This window comes from Armigeres subalbatus, chromosome 2 (genome assembly GCF_024139115.2).
Source record: "Armigeres subalbatus isolate Guangzhou_Male chromosome 2, GZ_Asu_2, whole genome shotgun sequence".
Lineage (NCBI taxonomy): Eukaryota > Metazoa > Arthropoda > Insecta > Diptera > Culicidae > Armigeres > Armigeres subalbatus.
The window spans coordinates 11963602-11984327 of NC_085140.1; the positions used below are offsets into that span (position 1 = coordinate 11963602).

Genomic DNA, 20726 nt, shown 5'->3' on the forward strand with positions numbered 1-20726 from the left:
CATCAAAAACAAAGAAAAACGAAGTTCATTATTTTTTGTTTTGATATTTCTTTAATTTATCGAAAGAAAGAGCCGTTGAAATGTAGCTCTGTTTCTGAAATTAAATAAATTTATTGAAAATAGAATAGCTCTTCTATATTTAGAATGAAAATGATTGAACATACTTACTTTCATGGTTCATACTGTCGTGGGTGAGATATTAAAATATAAATCACAAAAGTTTTTTTTTTTGCTTTTGTTAAGAGTTTGGCTGGCACCTCGCAACTGTGCAGCAACCTGATTGACGGGCGCTGGAAAAATGTTTTTTTTTTGCTTCTTGCAAATTTAATATGCGTACGTGACTTGGGGTTTGCTGCTAAAATGTGCGCCTATTCGATACCGAGAGGTTCAGAACTCAAATGAGATGCAAATTGAGTCTATGCTTGGCGTCTCTTTTTTTTCGTGCCATTTTCCAGCCTTGAAATGGAGCTGACATTACGCGAATCGTTTTCCAATTGACTGTTAAACTGCAAATACTCTACGTCCCGACATTAACACACATCTTTCAGCAGTTGATCGGTCCCCAGAGATTGCGCTGCCAAGTACAGGTGTGAAATGCCTGAAGGAATTTTATGAGCCTTTTTCAAAGAAGGCTGTCCCCCACCCCGGGCCACTGTCAAAACCCCTGTTTGGCTGATAAACTTTCCATCGAAGGGAGAACCGTGCCGAGAAGGATCAAGCGAGTCCATTGGATATGGAGAAGGTATGGTGAAATGGTTGAAGCGTAAAGCAAATCACGCGCGGGTCGTAAACATTTGCGCAGTAGTGCAGTGCCTGGATGGCTTCGGCTGCTCTGCGTACTAATGAGCTTCCTCGAGGCTCGGCCACCGTGGGGCGAGCAAATACTTGCCACCAGACAGAGATTTCCATTCATCCCTAATCGGGCCCGTGTGAGCAGTAACTGCACCAGGTACGTTCGAATTCATTGGAAACTTACTCAGCACAACCAAGTCATGGATAGTGGTTATAATTGTTATTGCAAATGTCTCCGGTAGCCTTGGGCGGGTTGGCAAGATACATATCTTCATTGTCACCGTCGTCTCTGCAGATGGAGGAGGAGACTAGCAGAAGTGTAAGTTTTCCATCGAATGAAATTTTCCATCTACTGAAGCAGAACCGAGCGAGCAGCAAGTGCAGATAACGATGACGTCTTCTTCCGCTTTGGAGCTTGTAATATGCTTACCGTCCCATCATCATCGGTGTTGGTTGGAAGGTGGTTTCGCAGTCCAATTTCTTCGTCAATGTCAGCGTGACGTGGAGTGAAGGGAAAGCTGAGGGACCTTTCCGTGGAGTTTTCCGAATGGTAATAGAATAATATCGCATTACTGTTATCTGGTTTGTACTTGGGATGTGGGTTGCGTCATGAATACCAAAAAGGAGATTTTCATTTACTCATAGCACTGTCACGATGATTGGCGGAAGGTGTGGTGAAAGACTTATTGATGGAAGGCTTTCACAGTTCTGTGATGTTTCGATATTTAATATTAGGCTAATTTGATTTGGATATTTATGCATTAAATTTGATATTGATGGACATATTATAAACACCCCAGATGATTTATTTCCTCCGTTATTTTTATAAGAAATTCAAAGTTTAAATTTAGGGGTTCGAGTTAACCGTTAAATTATCAGAATTGATAAGTGAAAAACTCTCACCAGAATGTTTCTTAGGCCAGGCTATAATTCACACTCAACCAATTTAAACATAGTTTGCTTAGTAGTCACCTGTCTCACACCAATAGAACTTTAATTATTACTATTACTAAAACAAAAAAACTTTTATTATCGTCGGAAATCATGTTCAAGTATTCAAATATATGCTTCATTGATGTCTTCCCAAGTAACATTTTAAGTTTTATAACGCTCTTGAAGACCATAACTTACTCTACAAGAGTGTGATAAACTCAGTATTTAACCAAAATGTTACTAGGGTTGCCTTGTATTCGTAACCTGTGATAATTTACTCGTTCTACATTGAGGTGTAGGAACTCTGAGTTCAAATGAATAATTCACATAATTATTTTTGCTTTGTGTCATGCTATTCGGATGTACAGAAAAAAAAACGACTCCCTGTTACTCCAATTATTTTCAATGACTCTCTGATTGGAGGAGAAAGTCAATCAGACAATTTGAGCAATTATCGAAAAAAAAAACACGGATTAATTTACTTCATCCAATATCATCTATCAGAAAAGACTTTGTTGTCTGATGCGGACCAAATTGTGGACCCGAAATTCGAATCTAATTAATAGCTAATTAAACGCATTATCACAGCAATTAATTTTCTCCTGCTGAACGATAACGCCACCGTCACCGAAGAAAAATAAGTCCTCGAAGAATAAATATCTGGTTTTGCTTCAATGGCGTTAAAATTCTTAGCCATTGTCGTCCTCGCTTTAGGTCGATGCCATCCGCCTTATGTCCCCTGGCATTGTCCATGTATAACGTAACGCAGTAGTTAATGAGAAATGAAACATCTCAAACGGCACTAAAACGGTTACTTTAGGAAGGAAGACATCTGAAATTCTAAATAATTGTGTTACGTATTTTATAAACAAGCCATAGGTTCTATGACGACGGTTTTAACATCCTCCCCCTTCATGAAATGGGACGAACAACAACGAACAAACTTAATAACAACAGTCCACCACCATCTCTGTGGTTTCGTCATCGTCGATCAATTATACCCCCCAGAGAAAACCGAATAACTATGGTTCTTTCTACTTAATTTTGTTATTCTCATTGTTAGCTGACGCCATGCTGCGGTAAACAAAAACCAAATCCAATGATATCGGTAATTAATTAATTAATTTGTATTTTCAGCGCCCCGATAGCTTAATATTGGCAGCTAAGTGAGCTTGCAACTAAGATTTGAAGTTTTAAATATGTGCTTTATGTATTTTTGGTCAAGTGATAAATTTAAACCATATTTGAAAAACTCACTTTAAGATTTCGATGTACTGGGTTATGAATAGACCTGTGCGCCGCCGCCGTTTAAATAAAACGGCACGCCGCCGTATGAAAATTGACCACTTTGCCGAATATTTTTTACCATGTGGATGGCAGTTGAGTCTAGATTTATCTAGCTTCTGTCGGAATACATATTCTCAGCCAAGTTCATATGACAATTATCTTCTTTACAATTATGCAGAATTTATTTTTTTTCCAATAAAGTCTAGAGTGACCCAACAAAATTGAAAATTGATAAAGGACTTTTTTTTAACAAAAATAGGCTATTTCAGCTGAAAAAGTAGTTTATTTAGCATGATTTTTTTGTTGGGGAATCACTAGATCTCTTGTTGTACAACGTATGCTCGGTCGAACAAAACAATATTTGTTCAAACAAAATGCACCTGACATTTAATTATTCAGAAAAATAAGGGAATCGTTCTTCAGGTATTTGAGGAATTGCTCCTAGAACTTCTTCGGCAGTACGTACTAGAATATTTCAGTCTGAAGAAATTTCAGAACTTCATTTAAATATTATTTGGAAACCTGACAACTAATACGTCTACTTCATGAATTTCCACAGAAACTCTGTTAGGAATTCCTTCGGAAATTTCTCATGTAAGCCCATTGGGAAATCCACACGAAATTCATCAACAAATTTATATAAAAACTTCTGAAGAATTCTCTAGAGACATTTTCAGGAGAACATATAGAGAGTTCTTGAGGGAATCTTTATGGATATTCTTGTAGAATCTAGTAGAAAAAAGCGGGAGAATTTTCGGAGTATTTTTCTCATGGTATTTCGGAGGAGTTTTCAAGAATTCAATTTCCCGAAAAAATCCTGGTAGGTTATCTGGGAGAATTCTTGGAGAAATTCTGAATTTTAATTAAATAACAGTAGAGTGGGCACAAGAAGGAGTTATGTGAGACATCGGTGCACAATGGTTCGAAGGCAGCTGTCAACACCACTGGGTAATATCGAGGGGTGAGTGAGAGTTGTCAGAAGTGACAGGCTATTTGTCAGAAATGTGTCAGGCGAGAAAGAACATGAAGATAAAAAAAATGTAAAATAATATCAAATTAAGAGTTGAAATTAAAACGTGGATTTATTACAGTTAAAATTAATCATTCTTGCTGTAGCTGTAAATGTAAAAGGAAATTATTGAAATGAACCTGTAAATAAAGAAAAGTTATTCAAATCCAGAATTTAAAAGAAATAGTTAACTTACTTACCTTTGTTGTTGAACAGATTGATCGCACATGTGATTATTGGAAATAAGCGGAATATTTCGAAATCAATATTTGAGAAATAAAAACGTAGGTAAAGAAACACTTTTAGTTGATTAAATCTAACAGAGAAATTTAGTACTACATATTAGGAGGCAGTGATGTCATTTCACTGGGGTTTTACACTAGAGTGTAAGAGATTATATCGAAATGAGGATAAGAGAATCAAAACGCAGCGCGTAAAATGAACCTTCTGCTGTGAGTGATCTGGAATGCGTGCGTAAGAGAGCGCTTGCGTAGAGAAATCAAGGCAGCGTACACCCACTCACCACTCTAGAGAATTGAATTTTAGGTGCACTCAAGTTCTCTCACTTCAGTGAGATCCTCAGCGTGCCTCACTCCAGTGTACCACTGCAGTACCACTGCAGTGATATCACAACAGAGTTGCGTTCGAACGAATTTGCTGTTCAGTTATTCGTTCCTTGCTCGATGTTGTGATGAAGGACACGCATGAGTCGCATGCAGACAGTCCGGATTCCGGAATCAAGGTGAAACGGGTACGCTGTATGAAAGTATCAACAGCAGCAATCGACTGTAACATGAAACGATACTATTTTAAATTACACGTAGCGATTGTGTAGCGTTGTTAAATAGATTTTTTGAAACTTTTCGGTTGCCATTCTTCGTTTTAATCTATCTTTCGGATTGCTAAAGTATAGCGATAAAAGAAATGCTATTGTAAACAAGTACCACATTTATTGCGGGATTTTAATAATTCAAATTTGTGAATCTGAAGGATGAGCAGAGTTGACAGTCATAGCGTTTTAAACAAGGATGTTTTTGATCATTTGGTAACTTGGGCTCGATCACTTTGTAGTTTATCAATAACTCATTCCAGAGGCTAAATTTCAAAATGCAATGAATGATGTACTTCTTGCAAAGGTTTTTCTACAACACTGCCGAATTGTTCGTTGTTTAAATTTCACTAATACCGGAGTCAAAGCGCGAGTTGCAGTAACCTAAACCAAATTATTGAAACTTTGTTATCATTTATTATAAGTTACTGAAACTAGCGCATTAACTTCGTTATCAGGATAAAATACACAATAGTGGAGAAACGAAGCACGTTCAACTACTATTTCTTTGCATACACTGAGTCTACTTTATTCCACTTATCTTAAGTGTGCATTCAAAAGCTCATCAATTATGTTTCAGACACGGTACACCCACGGCTGTCGGAACTATTACCCTTGTTGAATTCAAACAACGAACTGTTAGTTTGTTGCTTTAGCCAAGCAAGCCGTTGGCATGTCCACGAGTCCCTCCAAGACACGTGGATTCGCAAAGTTAGTTTCAATTTGTCCATTTCTGAAACATGTGCTGTGCATATGCGTAACCAAGTTATTTAAGTAAGTTTAGTTTTAGTTCAAGATTTCTATGAAAAAAATAACGAAAATTATCCTCATATTTTACATGAATGAATATAATGCAAATCAAATGAAAAGAGATAAGATATATTAAATCAAAATAGTGATGAATCAAAAACATAACTAATCAAATAGAAATACATTTTAAAACCAATTAAAAAAAAACATTGAACCATTTAACCATTTAGCCAGAAGTAAATAAATTCCACTACGAAAGTCTGCAAAAGCTGAAAAATATTTTCAAAATCATAAATTCGATTACTTTTTGTTCTTCATGTTCTATCTCAAGAAACTTTTTTTTTTTATAAAGTGATATCACCTTTCTAGTTATTATCCAGACAGCTACTTAATTTGACCAGAGTCGGTAAAACTTCACTGAGCTTTCTGAATACGGATCAGATCACCCAGTAATTTCAACAGCAATATTTTACATTTTACATTACATTAGTTTTCAGCATATTCAAAAATATCAAATAATTGTGAACTTAACTGAGTTAGAATGAGGATTTGTTTTTGGGAAAAATATTTTACTGACTGGACAGTACTTAATTTGACCAGAGTCTGGACAGTCAATGTTCCTTTGTTTAAAATAAAAGTATGGATAAATAAAGACTTTAGTAGGTTTTTATTTATTACTGTCAGACTGAGATTGAATAAAAAGAAAATCTCTGACTCTTTATCAGCATCACTAACGATATGTAGCATAATATGCCAGATGCTTAATACGATAATTTGGGAAGCTATACTTCATAATAAATTTGTAAGGTGCGTTTTGGAACAAATCCAGCTTCCTATTCCGAAACCGGCTTACGCGCCAATCTGGATAAACTTCCAGATTGCCAGCTTGGTGTTTTGCGCCCGACTAACTACCGAGAATGAAGCTCAGGGCAGGTTCTGTGGATCACTCGAATGTCCGATCGAATACTCTCAACACTACCTCAATTTCTCTCTCTAACGCCAACGAATCAAACCCGATCAAGTTGTACATGAGTACGTATCGGTATGCCGAATCTGAAATTTAATCACTTCGAATCTAAATCAACACGAGTCCCCCAATAACCTAACTCTTTCGAGACAGTAATTGTAGCAGTAATACAAACATTAGGTTTCCAAGTTGACAATGTATTGTAGATTCTCTCTCTGGCTTAATGCTACGGGGTCTACGGATGAGCCCTAAACCTAACCTGCTTGGGTGTGTGTGTGGCTTAACCTATAGGTACCTTTGCTGGGGTTTTCGTTGCGGCCGTTCTCCTCCTTGCTGATACTGGGTTCTTGGTGCGGATGAATCGATGTCGGCAATCGAAGTGAACGCCCACGTGCCAACTGGGCGGGACGAGATGGTGTACACGTGCGAAATCGGGTCGCTGTCAAAGCGCGACCACGCGGTGGCTGGGGGTTTGTTCAACCCTAACACGGATAGTGGGAACGAAAGGTACGGCTACCAAATCAGGGATCAACCGTACGTTCACCGTATTCTAGCATTCCGGCCGATCACCGTACGTTGGGTTTCATTTCAAAGACCGGTTCTCAATGTCGAGTATCACGTGGATTAAGGTGGCCTGTGTGCCGAGATTTCAGACTTCTTCTCACTCGCAAGGTTGCTTAGAGATTTCCCACCGTTTTCCTGGGAACAAAAATATTCCAAACGGAAAAGCCACAAGTTCGTGGCTAATAGAAGCCACATGTTAAAACACACCCAACTTTTATCATAAGAAAACTTTTCCTACCTTTTCAGAATTTCAACCGTATCATACACTTTTATAATTTTAGAATCTCGTTATAATGATTTTTAATGGACCTAGTTTAGGAATTTAAACAATTAAATATATAATTTGTGTTACTAGGCATTAACTATAGTTTACACTACATTTCTAGTCACTATCGAAACGTTAAAGTAACTTTTAGTTCGCAGGTTTTGATAACTACCGATGACGATTGAGCCAAACTATCAAGTGATCGCGTGATCTAACTTCGAAGTGGACAAAGGTCTATTTCTTGACCTAACTTACGAACACTCCCGCGGAATTCCTGGCGGAAGTTAGTGAATTTTAGCAAATGCCTAAAGCGTTGTCTCTTTCACCCTTACGTCCAACTGACCCGACCTATCCTTCTATCTCATTCTGTAGATAGTTTTTTCATAACATTTCGTTCGCGATTTATCCATTCGGACTCCCAGATTTTGGCTCTGACCGTAGTTGTAAAACTTTTTGCAAACTCTCACGTCCACTGGTATGAATATTCATTCCATCTTTTAATCGTGCAGTGTTCACTGTTCAAGTGACATACTGGTTTTCTAACTTATGGGATTCGTGATACGGATTCACTTTTTAAAAAAGACTTAGTAACTCTAAAACATTTTTATTAATAATACTAACACAATACAGCACCACCGGTGATTGTCCAAAGCTGCCAAAGGAAAGAGAACGCGTCACGCGTTCGCGGGTTATTTATAATGTACAAACTGCTGATCTAGCAGTTTGGGTCGTCCACGTTGTCTGACTGCAATTGGTGCGCCTGAGTGGCACGATGTTCCGATGTTTCCATAACGGCTCCCCTTTTAGTTTGAAAGCCGTCCTCGGCTTTCTTCTATTGCTGTGGGATAAGTGGTATATCTCTTGACTCGGGACATCCATCAGTTGCTAGGCTGAAATTGATATGAATATCTTCTTTTGTGTTAAGTGTGAGATGTTTTCTCCAACTAAATATTTTAAAGATGATGGCTATGATCAGGCCCAGGATACATATGATTATAACTGTTGTTGATAATGAGGTTAACCATCCAAACATATGTAGTTTCCAATGCAGATTGTTCGTAGTTAAGTTGAGATGATCTATCTGGTTTCTGTGTTCTAAATGCATCTCTTGCAGATGCTGTAACGGGATATTGTTTATCAGTATAGTTGGACTGACCTTAATTCCTGTGGTAGGGATGAATGGTTGAATTTCCATGTCAGAGTTAGCATACTCCTCGTCGTCCAGCTTCACAGTACAATTGGAGTATTGTATGAGGAATGACCCATTGAGTAATCGTTCGGATGAACAATTTGATGAAAGTGTAATGTTGGATCCTGTAACCATGATGTTGCTTTCTGTGATTTTACGAATAGTTTTAGCTTCGTAAATTCGTTCCATAGGACATTTGGCTGTGTGTTGTCCTGAAACTAATTGTTGAATGCACTCCGTAGGCGGTTCCAAGTTGCTGGAGGAACATATAGAGAGATCTTTCATCTTTGGACACGGGTTTTTTGACATAAATGCGTTCTGTCCTTCAATATAAAATTGTGCCGTGAGATGAATTCGTAAATTATTGGCAATTACGGGTTCAATCAAACCAATTTTGTATTGTACATCCGTGTATTTTGGTATCTTGAGTATATACATGAACATCTCGTTGTTATATACTGCGTACGCGCTAGCAATGTTCAACATATCGTCGACCGAGTTCAATCGAAAACCGTTATCGTTGAGGGTATGGCGAATAACCGAAAGCTCTTCAGGGTGGATGATGCGACTGCTTGGGATGCTTCGTCCGGCTAGTGTTATAGATTCTTCAATTATCTCTAAATAGTATAATAATTCATCAATCTCAAATATGAAATTCAAAGAGTCTAAACTATCGAATGTTACTTTTTCCAAATTCTGCTCGTTATCTAACAGTGAATTGAAAGTTTTTGTCAAGTTTCTCATACGTTTCTCAAACAAGTGATTTATCTGAATTTGTTTATTATTTTCATCTACCAAGGAGTTTAGAGAAGAGTTTATGACTTTAAGATCGTCGGCGTCTGGACTTCCAGAAATGTATTTCCACGCTCTACCTAATGATTCCCATCGTTTGATTCGCTGTGGCCTAATTCTATTGAACAACAGATTAATTCTGCCTATTTTTCTCCTGATAGATAACTCAAAAAGGTCTGATTAAGCTTTCCGGTTTGGGCTACATTATTGTACACATCTATTGTCGATTCAATGGTGGTAAGGTTTATCGGATGCATTATTCTGAAAAAGCTGTTACTGATCCTAGCTTCTCCTAAGGGAATCATTATGATTGGATTTTGTTTTACATCGTGTAGTCTTAAATCCGTTAGAGTCGTCTGCGTCAGTATACCGAGCCATAATCTGTAAGGAAGTCGGAAAGCAAGTTTTAGTCAGTTTGTTACTTCTTTGTATCTTTTTTATGAATTTTGATTCCTGTTGCGTCCGTAATTGTTTTTTCGTTTTGTTCTTTGATATCTACTAGTCTATATCGGTTGCTAAAAGGAGAGGCTTTTCCCTTCGTCTTAACTAAAACCGTATCGTCTTCAATATCCTCATAGTCTTTGTCCTGTATTTTAATTTTGGAATTATGTTTGTTAGCCTCAAACACAATATTGTCTCTTGCTGTCATAATAGTGCGTTGTTTTGTTAAGTTAATGTCCTTTAAGTCTAATGACGTCGAGTTTCCAAATACTATCTGTCTCGGTGCTAAATTCGTCGTGGCATGTTTTGTGTCGTTGTAAAGGGCAGTCGTCATGGACAGTCCTTGGTAAAGTGAAAGTTTGTCGAATTTCCTGCGGTTGGCCATATACATTTCTAAAAGTGTATTATGGAACCTCTCGATGGTGCCATTACTGTTGCTACTACTAGCGTAGTGAACGGCAACACCATGGGTTTCTAGAAATTCCTTAAAATTTTGACTGCGGAAATAAGTGGCTTGATCGCAAGTTAATTGTTTCAGTAGGCCAAAATTTTGAATTGCTTGATGAGCGTTTCGATGATTTCTTCTGAAGTTTCGTGAAGGATTTTGTAAATTTGCGCAAATTTGGAAAAGGAGTCTATAATTGTTAGAAACTTTTCGTTTTCTTTCACGTAGACGTCCATGAATAGACTTTCTAAAGGTCTTTCATAGATTCTACGTGTGATTGGAATTTTAAAGGGATGACGCTCATATTTAGCGTATTTACAATCCCAGCAATTTTTACAAAGGTCCTAACAATTGAAGACATGTTTGGGAAGTAGACTGATTGACGAATCTCTTCATATGTGAGTTTCCAACTTCTATGATTAAAGTTGTGACTCTTACGAACAAATTCGTCTTGGTTTTTTAGAAATTAGATCTGGTAGCTTAAGATTGCAGAATTGTACTCGCATTCCCTTGAAATGTTTATCTAGAATTTTAGAGCACAATTTTGCAATATTAGGTGGGGCAAAGATTCCATTTGTTATTTTTGGAGATAAATGAGCTTTAAGAATATTCAATAGTTGTTCTTCGGTATATTCCTCCTGGTGGAATACGTGTCTACTATAACCTGAAAAGATAAAATAATAAATGTGAGGGGACTTTCTTCTATTATTGGTAATATTAATGATGAGCTGATTTCTAAATTTATTTATGATTTCCGGCCCGTATATAGGATCGTTTTCATGTACTTCGTTTTCTAAAATGGTTTGTAAATTTATTTCAGATTCATCCACGCGAGGTATTCGAGATAATCCATCGGCTACCACGTTTTGTTTTCCTTTCTTGTAAACCAATTGAAATCGAATTGCTCCAGATATAACCGTTGACGAGTTACTCGTCCTGTTGCATCTGTTAATTTAATTTCCTTCGTCAATGGCTCATGGTCCGTGTAAATAGTAAAACTTCTACCATACAAATATAATCGAAATTTCTTTGCAGCGAAATAGATAGCTAAAAGTTCTTTCGCAGTTGCGGAATACTTTTCCTCTGCTTTTGTCAGTGTTCGCGAAAGGTACGCAATTGGTCTTTCGTGTCCATCTACCATTTGCGTCAGTACTGCGCCGATAGCATAGTTTGATGCGTCGGTAGTTAGTATGAACGGTTCGTTAAAGTCTGGATAACTCAAGAGTAGTGTTGTACTCATGATATCCTTTAACTTAGCGAAGGCAGATTCATATTCAGGATTGGTAGTAATTGATTTATTCTTGCCACGAAGTTGGCTAGTCATTGGTTTTGCAAATCCTGGTACAAATCTTCTGTAGTAGGAGATTGTTCCGAGAAACGACTTTAGTTTCGGTAAAGGCCAATTTTTAATTGCCTCAATTTTTTTAGGTTCGGTTTCACCCCGTCTGTAGAGACGACGTGTCCAAGGAATTCTACTTCCTTACGAAGAAATTCAGACTTATCGCATTGTACCTTAAGGTTAGCATCTTTAAGGGTTTGTAAGATTTTCTGAATGTCCTTCATATGCTCATCTAAAGAAGTTGAAAAGATAATGATGTCGTCCATAAAGACGAAACATCTTATCCCCAGATGTTTTCGTAGAACAGCATCCATTAAACGTTGGAATGTCGCGGGCGCATTCTTCAACCCGAACGGCATTCTCAAAAACTCGTATTTTCCATTGTCGACATTGAATGCCGTCTTTGGAATATCGTTCGGCTCCACCTCTACCTGGTGAAAACCACTGGCTAAATCGAGTAAAGAAAAGTATTGTGCTTTTCCGAGACGATCCAAAATCTCGCTGATTTCGGGTATAGGATATCTATCTGCTGGCGTTAATTTATTCAGTTTCCTATAATCTACAACTACGCGATATTTCTTTATACCTGAATTATCCGTTTTCTTTGGGACCACCCAGATCGGGAAGTCCATGGAGAAGAGGATTCTCTTATGATTCCAGTCTCCAACATTTTCTGAATTTGCTCACTTACTTTTTCCCGTAGATGGTATGGGTACTTGTAAGTTCGTTGGTGAATGGGGTTACTTTCACCGGTTTCTATTTTGTGCTTTACTTGATGGGTGAAATCCAATTTCTGTCCATCATGGAAGAAAACACTCTTGAAAGGCCGAAGAGTTTTGGCTAATAATTTAACCTCTTCTTTATTCAAATGTTCTGCAGGGAAGTTAAGCTGCGGAAAAGTTTCATGTTGGTTGAGAAAGAAACGTTCATTCTCAAAAGGTTTTAATCTCTCCAGTTTGGCTTGCCTAGTAGTAAACAAGTGTACAGTGGCATGATTATTTCTAGCCGCATAAAGGCCAGGTCGTAATGTGACACCTGTTGTCAAATTAATTTCTTCCTCAATGAGAAATGCCCCGTCTGCAGTAGTCGGTATCTCTATGAGGGTTTCCGTTTGTTCCTGAAAGTTCATGGAACTTGGATAGTATTTATCTAAAGGATATTTTATATTTCCAATCGAAAGTTCATGGCTACCGGTATCGATTTTGGCATTCATAGTAGCCAAATTTTCATATCCGATAAGACCGTCGAAAAAGTTATGGAATTTGAATACGTGGTACGGTAGAGTTTTATCAAAGCTTCTAGGAAACATATTGACATGCAATACTTTATCAATAACAAATGTGCCATTTTGATTAGTCACTATTGCGGGTCGATTGGTTTCCTGGCACTTTAACACATGCTCCGGATTAATGTACGATTTATTCGCTCCAGTGTCTATCAAGAAATTCAATATCCCTTTATTAGACTTGTAGCGAATAAACGGTATAAAATTGTTTACGTTGTTTGGAGATCGTCTTCCTCTAAGTGAAAATTTGACACGTTGGGTTGCATCGTTCTACCTTGCACATTGTCATCCTCATTGTCATCGTCGTCGTCATCGTTATCTACGTCTACTTCGTTCGCGTGGAACTCTAATTTAAATTGTTGTTTTTGCATCGGATTCCTATATGGGGGTTTCGAATTTGTATGCTGCTTAGGGGAGCTACTCGAGGGGCCGTTGCTTTTGTTGGGAAATTTGTTGAATTGAGATTTCGCGGGTCTAGATCTAATTTCCGCGTTCTGGTTTATACACACTGACTCGTATGCATCTTCTAAGGTTTTAGGCTTGGATAATCTAATGATAGCGGATAGAGGTTCTCCGATATTGTCAAGATATCGAGTAACGGTTAGTATATCTATGATTTCCTTTCCTGTGATGGGATTGGAATTCAAGTTAGATTTAAGTCTTGTGTTAATCTCCTTGCATTCGTTAAAGAATTTCAGGTGACTTTTATCACTTTTCTTAATGTTAAACAGTGTCGACACATTTGTCGCAAAGTCAGATCGATCACCGTATTGTTCCAACAGGATCTGTTTGATACCAACAATGGTATCAGGATCGCCATTTGCGCATACAATCGCGCGAGCGTCTCCTCTTATTTTATTTTTGATCGCTCTAATATACATAGAGCTTAGTGAATCGGGCTGGCCGTTGGCCCCCTTTATCTTGAACATTTCATATAGCTCGTCTACTTCCCGTAGCCAGCTTGAAAGTTCTTTCTTACTACCGGAAAACTCCGATAGGTTCTTGATGGGATCGGGGATAGTAAATTTACTACTGTTCCCCGATGTCATCAATGCCTTAAGCTGCTCAATTTCAGCCTTCAGCGCCTCAATCTCTGACTGCCTGGTCTCTGGCATTGTTTTAGTGAATGATTTTATAAAAGATAATAAAAATGAGTTACTCACGTAAATGATATCCACATCCGAGGGGTTGAATGATCACGTTATTGCAGGTTCGCGTGCGACGGGATTTTTACCACTTTTTAAACACCTCACGATCCCACTTCTGACACCACTTATGGGATTCGTGATACGGATTCACTTTTTAAAAAAGACTTAGTAACTCTAAAACACTTTTATTAATAATACTAACACAATACAGCACCACCGGTGATTGTCCAAAGCTGCCAAAGGAAAGAGAACGCGCCACGCGTTCGCGGGTTATTTATAATGTACAAACTGCTGATCTAGCAGTTTGGGTCGTCCACGTTGTCTGACTGCAATTGGTGCACCTGAGTGGCACGATGTTCCGATGTTTCCATAACGCTAGGTGAATTCGATTTAGTAAACTGGTATACTAATCTCTTGTCTCTCAATTAGAAAAGTTCTCGTTATCAAAAAATAATACAGTAAGTACGCAATATTTGAACTGTTACAAATTCTTTTTAAAAAGTTGCAGACAGAGAGCACCGGTTCTCATGATGCATTTCAATTTGTTTTACACAGCTGTGCGATCTGTGGCTGAGTGGCGCTGTATAAATTTCTACCGACTTTTTGTGCTGTTCAGCAATCTATGAATTTAATGTTTTCTTTAGTAAAGATAAGTAAACTTCAAAATAATCATCCAAACGTTGGTTTACTGAAATACTAGAATTTCAGTAAAAAATTTTGCAGTTGAAACTCGGCAAACAAAATACCTAACATTCAAATGCTGGTTAAGTATGAAGGCATTAATCCCTCTTAATTATTTCATCAATCTCGTTATAGTTCTATAATTAAGCGATCCTAAACGAATTCTATCATTCCAATTAAAAACTGAACGAAAAAAGCTCGTCGAGTTTATGGAATTTAAAGCGTCCCTGTAGTGTTGTTCAAGAAAGGTAGTATATAATATGAATACTAAAATTAAAAATATGAAGAATTAAAAATTGGCAAATAATGAGTGATATGATGCAACTATGATTTGCTCAATCTAGGTAGAACTCTTTTTCCATACAATTTTGAAAAACATATGCATTTTGCATTTCATATAATCCCCTCCCTCCCATAGATCACATCACTCACCAAAGTGAATCCAGATAAAATATCCTCCTCCCAAGACAATCGTGGAGGTGTTCTCGGTCTCTAGTAGCAACGAGAGTCGAACTAACAATCCTTCCTTTCCGATATGACCGTAATGAAGTGGCCAGCGCCGTTATTGATTTAAAATACGTGAGCTTCTGAAACGTGTACATTGAGAATGGATAGCAAATCCCATGCTCCATTCACATGGTTCTTTGTGCAATTTCACACGTTCTAGTCAATCACGGAGTAGTAACTACGAATTGTACGGTCATAATGCTCATGCTCAATTTTTAAAAACATATGCATTTTGTCCATGTCCATGTTGGTGTGTCGCAAATCCTAAAAGTTTAAGAACCTTTGATCTGTTCTATTTTAATGTCTTCTCAAATGTTTGCCTAATTTGATTGTATTTTGACTATGTATCTACTATTTGCAATTTATGTGAAGACTTTAAAGCAGCACTTTAAAAAAATATAAAATCCATCATTGAATATAGACAATTCCATAAAAAGTGTTCCTTCCAATCCCATCGCATCGTCTTGTGAATCACAAAGCATTTACCTATGCACTGAACCAGTGATGGCCAAAGAGTGGCCCTCAGGCCGCATGCGGCCGTCGAAACCTTCTTCTGCGGCCCGTGAAGTATTTGAAAATATACACAATATGTGGCCCGTTGATAAACATGAGATGACACGAAAAGTCAGGGAATGTATCATGTTCACAACATTAAGATGTTTAAGCACCCTAAAGCAAGAATTATGTTATCATCATTAACTATATTCATCACTTCATAGATATTACGTAAGCCAACAGCAAACAACTTCGGGCTATGAAAATAGCTAATTCGTCCTTTTTTGTTCGCAGATTCAAATGTTGAACTTTAGATCAAAATAATGAAAACATTACCATTACATCGCCCTGAAGTAAGAATGCATTCAATATAAGTTAGGCCTTAGCAACATTCAATTGAAAAGTAGCTTGATTTCTATCCTAGGAAACGAAAACGCAACGAAAAATATTTTACAAAGTCAAGATGTATTAGTTGATGAACAAAAGGTTTCAGTAAACTTCAATTGCTCGGAAATCTGGAAACACGGTAAATAGTGCGGAATGCAGATTTATTTGATTTCTATTCAACACCGCTGGCAAGTTCACCTGGCTTCAAAATCATGTTTGTCGTTATTTCGCGCGACAAGTTATAATCAATGAGGTTTCGTAATCTCACTCAATCACTCATCTCAATGTTAAATGACACAGAATTGGAAGATTCATTATTGTTGTCTCTACTAACGAGTTTTTGGGCCCTAGTCCGGCTTACCTCGGGTAGGAATTGGACGATTTCAATTTTGACCGCTCAAATAAGAAATAAAATTTTCAGAATCAATTATCTAATCAAAATCTCTTTTTTTTGCATTTTCGCACATGAATTTCGCATATTTGAATTCCTTGAAACGATAAATTAAAGTTGAGGAATCGTTACTGTTTTGTAATGATAATCTTTCAACAAAAGTTCAAAATCCTAAGATCAGACGACATATGCTTATTTGGAAAATAGCTTAAAATATGTTCTGCAAAGTATGCTGAAGAGGTGTTGTTGCAAAAAAATATTTTTCGTCTCATGTCCGCTGCCGCAAAAGTATCTGTTAGTATGAACTTAAAATCAGTTGGCTATGAAACCAACTGTAAGAATGTTCTTACAAACATATTATTTGAAGAAAACCCAGGGCAACGAATTTGATTCATTGTGTAATAGGTATAAAATTCATTTTGATTAAACTTAAAATTTCTATGTAAAACACGCTTTAACAGTTCAAAATTTCTGTGCGGCCCTTGGTAGTAAAAATGCTGGGGACAACTGCGCTAGACCGAAGCAAGAAGAAAAAGAAGAAAAAACAACATCGGCAGTCATGCCGCTGCGCCGTCCATCCCAACGATCTCAGCAATCAACTGGTCGGGGTTCAGCCAAACCGCACCATTTGCAGAAGGTTATCCTCAGTTATGGGGTTGAGGGATATCCGATACGATTTGTGATCAATTAAATCTACTAAATGAAAGTTTGAGTAGAAAAATCGGTAATTTATCATTGGCGCTTGGTGCGATTTGGCTGAACCCCGACCAACTGTTTCGCTCACTTCAGTTCGCACTGCAGTGCGGAATCTTCAGTGCGCACTGGTATAGTTCACTGAATTAGTTGACACTCAATCACTACAGCGCATCCCAGTGCTCTTTGTTCACGCTACAGTTTGGGACAGTGTGGAGTGCTTTAAATTGTGAGCGCAGCTTAGTTCATCGCTGCGCGCGGGAAAAGAGTGTAGTGATAATCAATGACGAGTGCGATGCTCTCAATTGTAGAAGAGTGTTGGGAGTAATCTGGCACTCGCTCTTTACTACACAGAGGAGAATGACAACACTGTTAGGAGGAAAAGCAAATCAGGATTGAAAGAGGGTGCACGAGAAATAAAAAAGAAACTACTTTGTAAGTATCAAATGAACTGCAAATTGTATCTAAAAATAATGAAATACAAACTATTTTAGTTGAGCTGACCAAAAATAATCAGGTTTGCTACAAATTGGTTCTTCAATTCCGAACAAAACTCAAAAAGTATGAGTCAGTCGGATATAACCTCAAATCTCTCCGAGGATCATGAGGAGCTGGACCTCACAATGACTCCTTGTTCGGCCTGCAACCAGACATCAACAACAAACGAACCTATATGGTCGGTTGCGATGCGTGTAACCGATGGTTTCACTATCGATGTGTGGGAGCTACGGAAGCCGTAAAAAGGGAGAAGCGTTGATTTGTCCGGAGCCCGTTTGTCAAGAAGCGGCTAAAAAACAGAAAAAGTCCGGTGGTAAGAGGAATTCTGCCCGAACCACCGAGAAATCAAATCAAGTGCAGATAACCCAGAAACAAAAGATTAAGGCCATGGAAGAGGAATATGCGAAGTGAATGGAAGTGATTGAGAACGAAAGATTGCTCCGGGAGAAGGAAATGGAGTTACAGCGAGTGCTAAAGGAGAAAAGGATGCAGATAGAGAAGGATTTACGAGAGAAGGAATTGGTTCAGGAGAAGCTCTTACTTGACCGGGCTTTGGAGGCCAAAACAGATCATTTCGAGAAAATGAAGACGATGCGACTGTCATACCAAAAGTGCATGGATGGACTAGATCAGGAGATGCTTAATATGAAGAAACATGGGGAATCGGTAGAGGTATCTCAACCCGGTCCTTCCGCCATGAAGCAAATTCCCGCCAGAGAGCTTGAGCCAGCAGACGATAAGCTATTCCGACAGAAGATGGTGTCAACACGTATGCCAGAGAAAATGCACAGAGTATCAGACCATTCAAGTGATGATGACGACCAAGAGGAAGACTACAGTAGTGACGGAGAATGCGATGGTGACAACGGAGAGTTTGTAGCAAGTGGAACATCCGGAAATCATACCGTTTCGTACGGGCTGGGGCAATCCCATGTAGGTCACTAGGCCATGTAGGCCACTAGAAATCAGTTAGCGGCACGGAGTGGCGTTTCGAAGAAGCTGCCGGTGTTTACAGGTAAGCCAGAGGATTGGCCACTTTTCTACGGGTCATACGTAGCATCGAACGAAGCATGCGGCTTCAACGATGTAGAAAATCTTGTGCGACTTCAAGAAAGTTTAAGAGGGCCGGCTCTCGACAGCGTTCGAGGACAATTGATACTTCCCAAATCTGTGCCGAAAGTGATGAACAAACTCCGGCAACTATACGGTCGTCCTGAGCTTATTCTCCAAAGTCATTTGGAGCGGATCCGGAAGTTAGAGCCACCAAGATCAGACAAGCTAGCGTCATTTGTTCCTTTCGGGAATGCTCACATAGAGCAACTATGTGAGCATCTCGAGGCGGCCGATCTACACCAACACATGATGAATCCAATCCTTATACAAGACCTGGTCGACAAGCTTCGGCCAGTGACAAGCGGGAGTGGGTTCGATTTAAGAGGAAAGAAAAGGAGGTAACACTGAGAACTTTCACCGATTTCGTCGTTGGGATTGTCGACGAAGCTTGTTAAGCAAATGTTTGCTTGGAGTCGAAGCAGGATATGAAAACACCGCGAGTCGTCCGCGTCAACAGCGGGGGTAACCAAAGCAGTTGGAAAGGTAAACCGGGACAGAGAGGCGTATTGATGAATCACGATGCTATTAATAGTGCTTCTAAGGACCTGACCGGAAGAACCAGAATTAAGGAATGCAAAGCGTGCAACCGGACAGACCATCGATTGAGATTTTGTGAAGATTCTTTCAGCAGACATAAAGACTCTTTTGTTCTTGAGGGTCAGCTACAAAGCTTTAAAAATATATTTATTATACAAACAATCTACAGAAATAAAATACTACTCACTAATTCGGTGACAGAATATAATAAATTATCATTTTCTTCGATGCGCGCATCTCCTCACTATCGCAAATCAGTTTTCGTTCTGTCTAAAGTTACAAAATAATTTATCATTAAATTTATGTTCAAATTGACGCGCATGATTATGCGCAACACTCCCCCTCGTAACACTTTGACGTCAAGAAGTTTTACATACATTTCTAATTTGAACATCTGATTATGTAGATATGTTGTTAATAGAAAATAATATTAACATTTTAACAAGGATTGAGAGACAAGCATCATAGAATATAGACATCATACAGTCTATTTTTAATTTGTATAAAATGTTTCGAGCACCCCTAATAACAACTGCTATCAGCTTGTACATTCACTATAAGCTGCAGATGGATAACGAAGTAATCGAAAAAAAAAAACAATAATATGTATGTGGTGTGAAATGATCCACTGGCACTGAATGGCTAGAACATCTACCGCTGTTTCACGTTGGAAGGTAAACGGGCATTCGAAGCACTTCTGCTGATCCTGGCGGTATCGGAGCGATCGGAAGATTGCGATAACGTTGATCATTCTGGGGAAACACACGGTTTTCCGACTCGCAGATGAAACCAACACGATAGAAGTGCTTCACGCAGTCAGCTCGATACACATATTGTTGTGATGATAGCTTCTGCTCGCGTTGTTCACTATCTCCATTGTCCAGTTGTAAACGTTCCAGCCCGAGCAGGAGCGACGACCTCGTTAACAGAAATTGGTATGATTTAGCCTTGCATAAGAGGTAAAATACCAAAAAATAATACCAAAAACTTATATGCAGAATACTTGAGGCATACCATGCTTAGGTATTTCGATACCAAACGAATAACAATTGGTTATGCATTTGGTATTGAAATTCAATTTAATAACTGAGTTTGTTATGGCTTAAGTATTGTGCATATTAGTTTTTGGTATTATTCCTTTGGTATTTTACCTCTTATCCAGGGCTAGTTCATAACAGAGTATGGTATCAATAACAGAAATAAGTATTATTGAGCCAATTTCTCCTGCTCGGGAGATATCGACAATTCTCCTAAGGCGCTTGATGAATCAAAATGAGGGACTCCCTAATTGATCGTCGTGCATCTCGCGGTGAGATCATTTATGGGATTTAGTCTCTGTTGTTGGATCCAAGACGCCATCGGAGAAAATAATTCGTTGCATTGGTACAA

The 20726-nt window shown here is 38.4% G+C and overlaps 2 protein-coding genes across 2 annotated transcripts in view; both read right to left on the reverse strand.

Moving 5' to 3' along the window:
- The window catches only part of LOC134217768 (uncharacterized), a 529775-nt gene that overhangs the window by 494182 nt on the left and 14867 nt on the right, over positions 1-20726 (reverse strand). The window lies entirely within an intron of this gene.
- LOC134214029 (uncharacterized) lies at positions 8170-9498 on the reverse strand. The gene has a single exon (XM_062693473.1). The coding sequence runs from the start codon at positions 9327-9329 to the stop codon at positions 8229-8231; it is 1101 nt and encodes a 366-aa protein (XP_062549457.1). The 5' UTR covers positions 9330-9498; the 3' UTR covers positions 8170-8228.

Coding starts and splice junctions, on each gene's coding strand:
- LOC134214029 (XM_062693473.1), bottom strand. CDS start 9,329: ATGAGAAACTTGACAAAAACTTTCAATTCACTGTTAGATAACGAGCAG.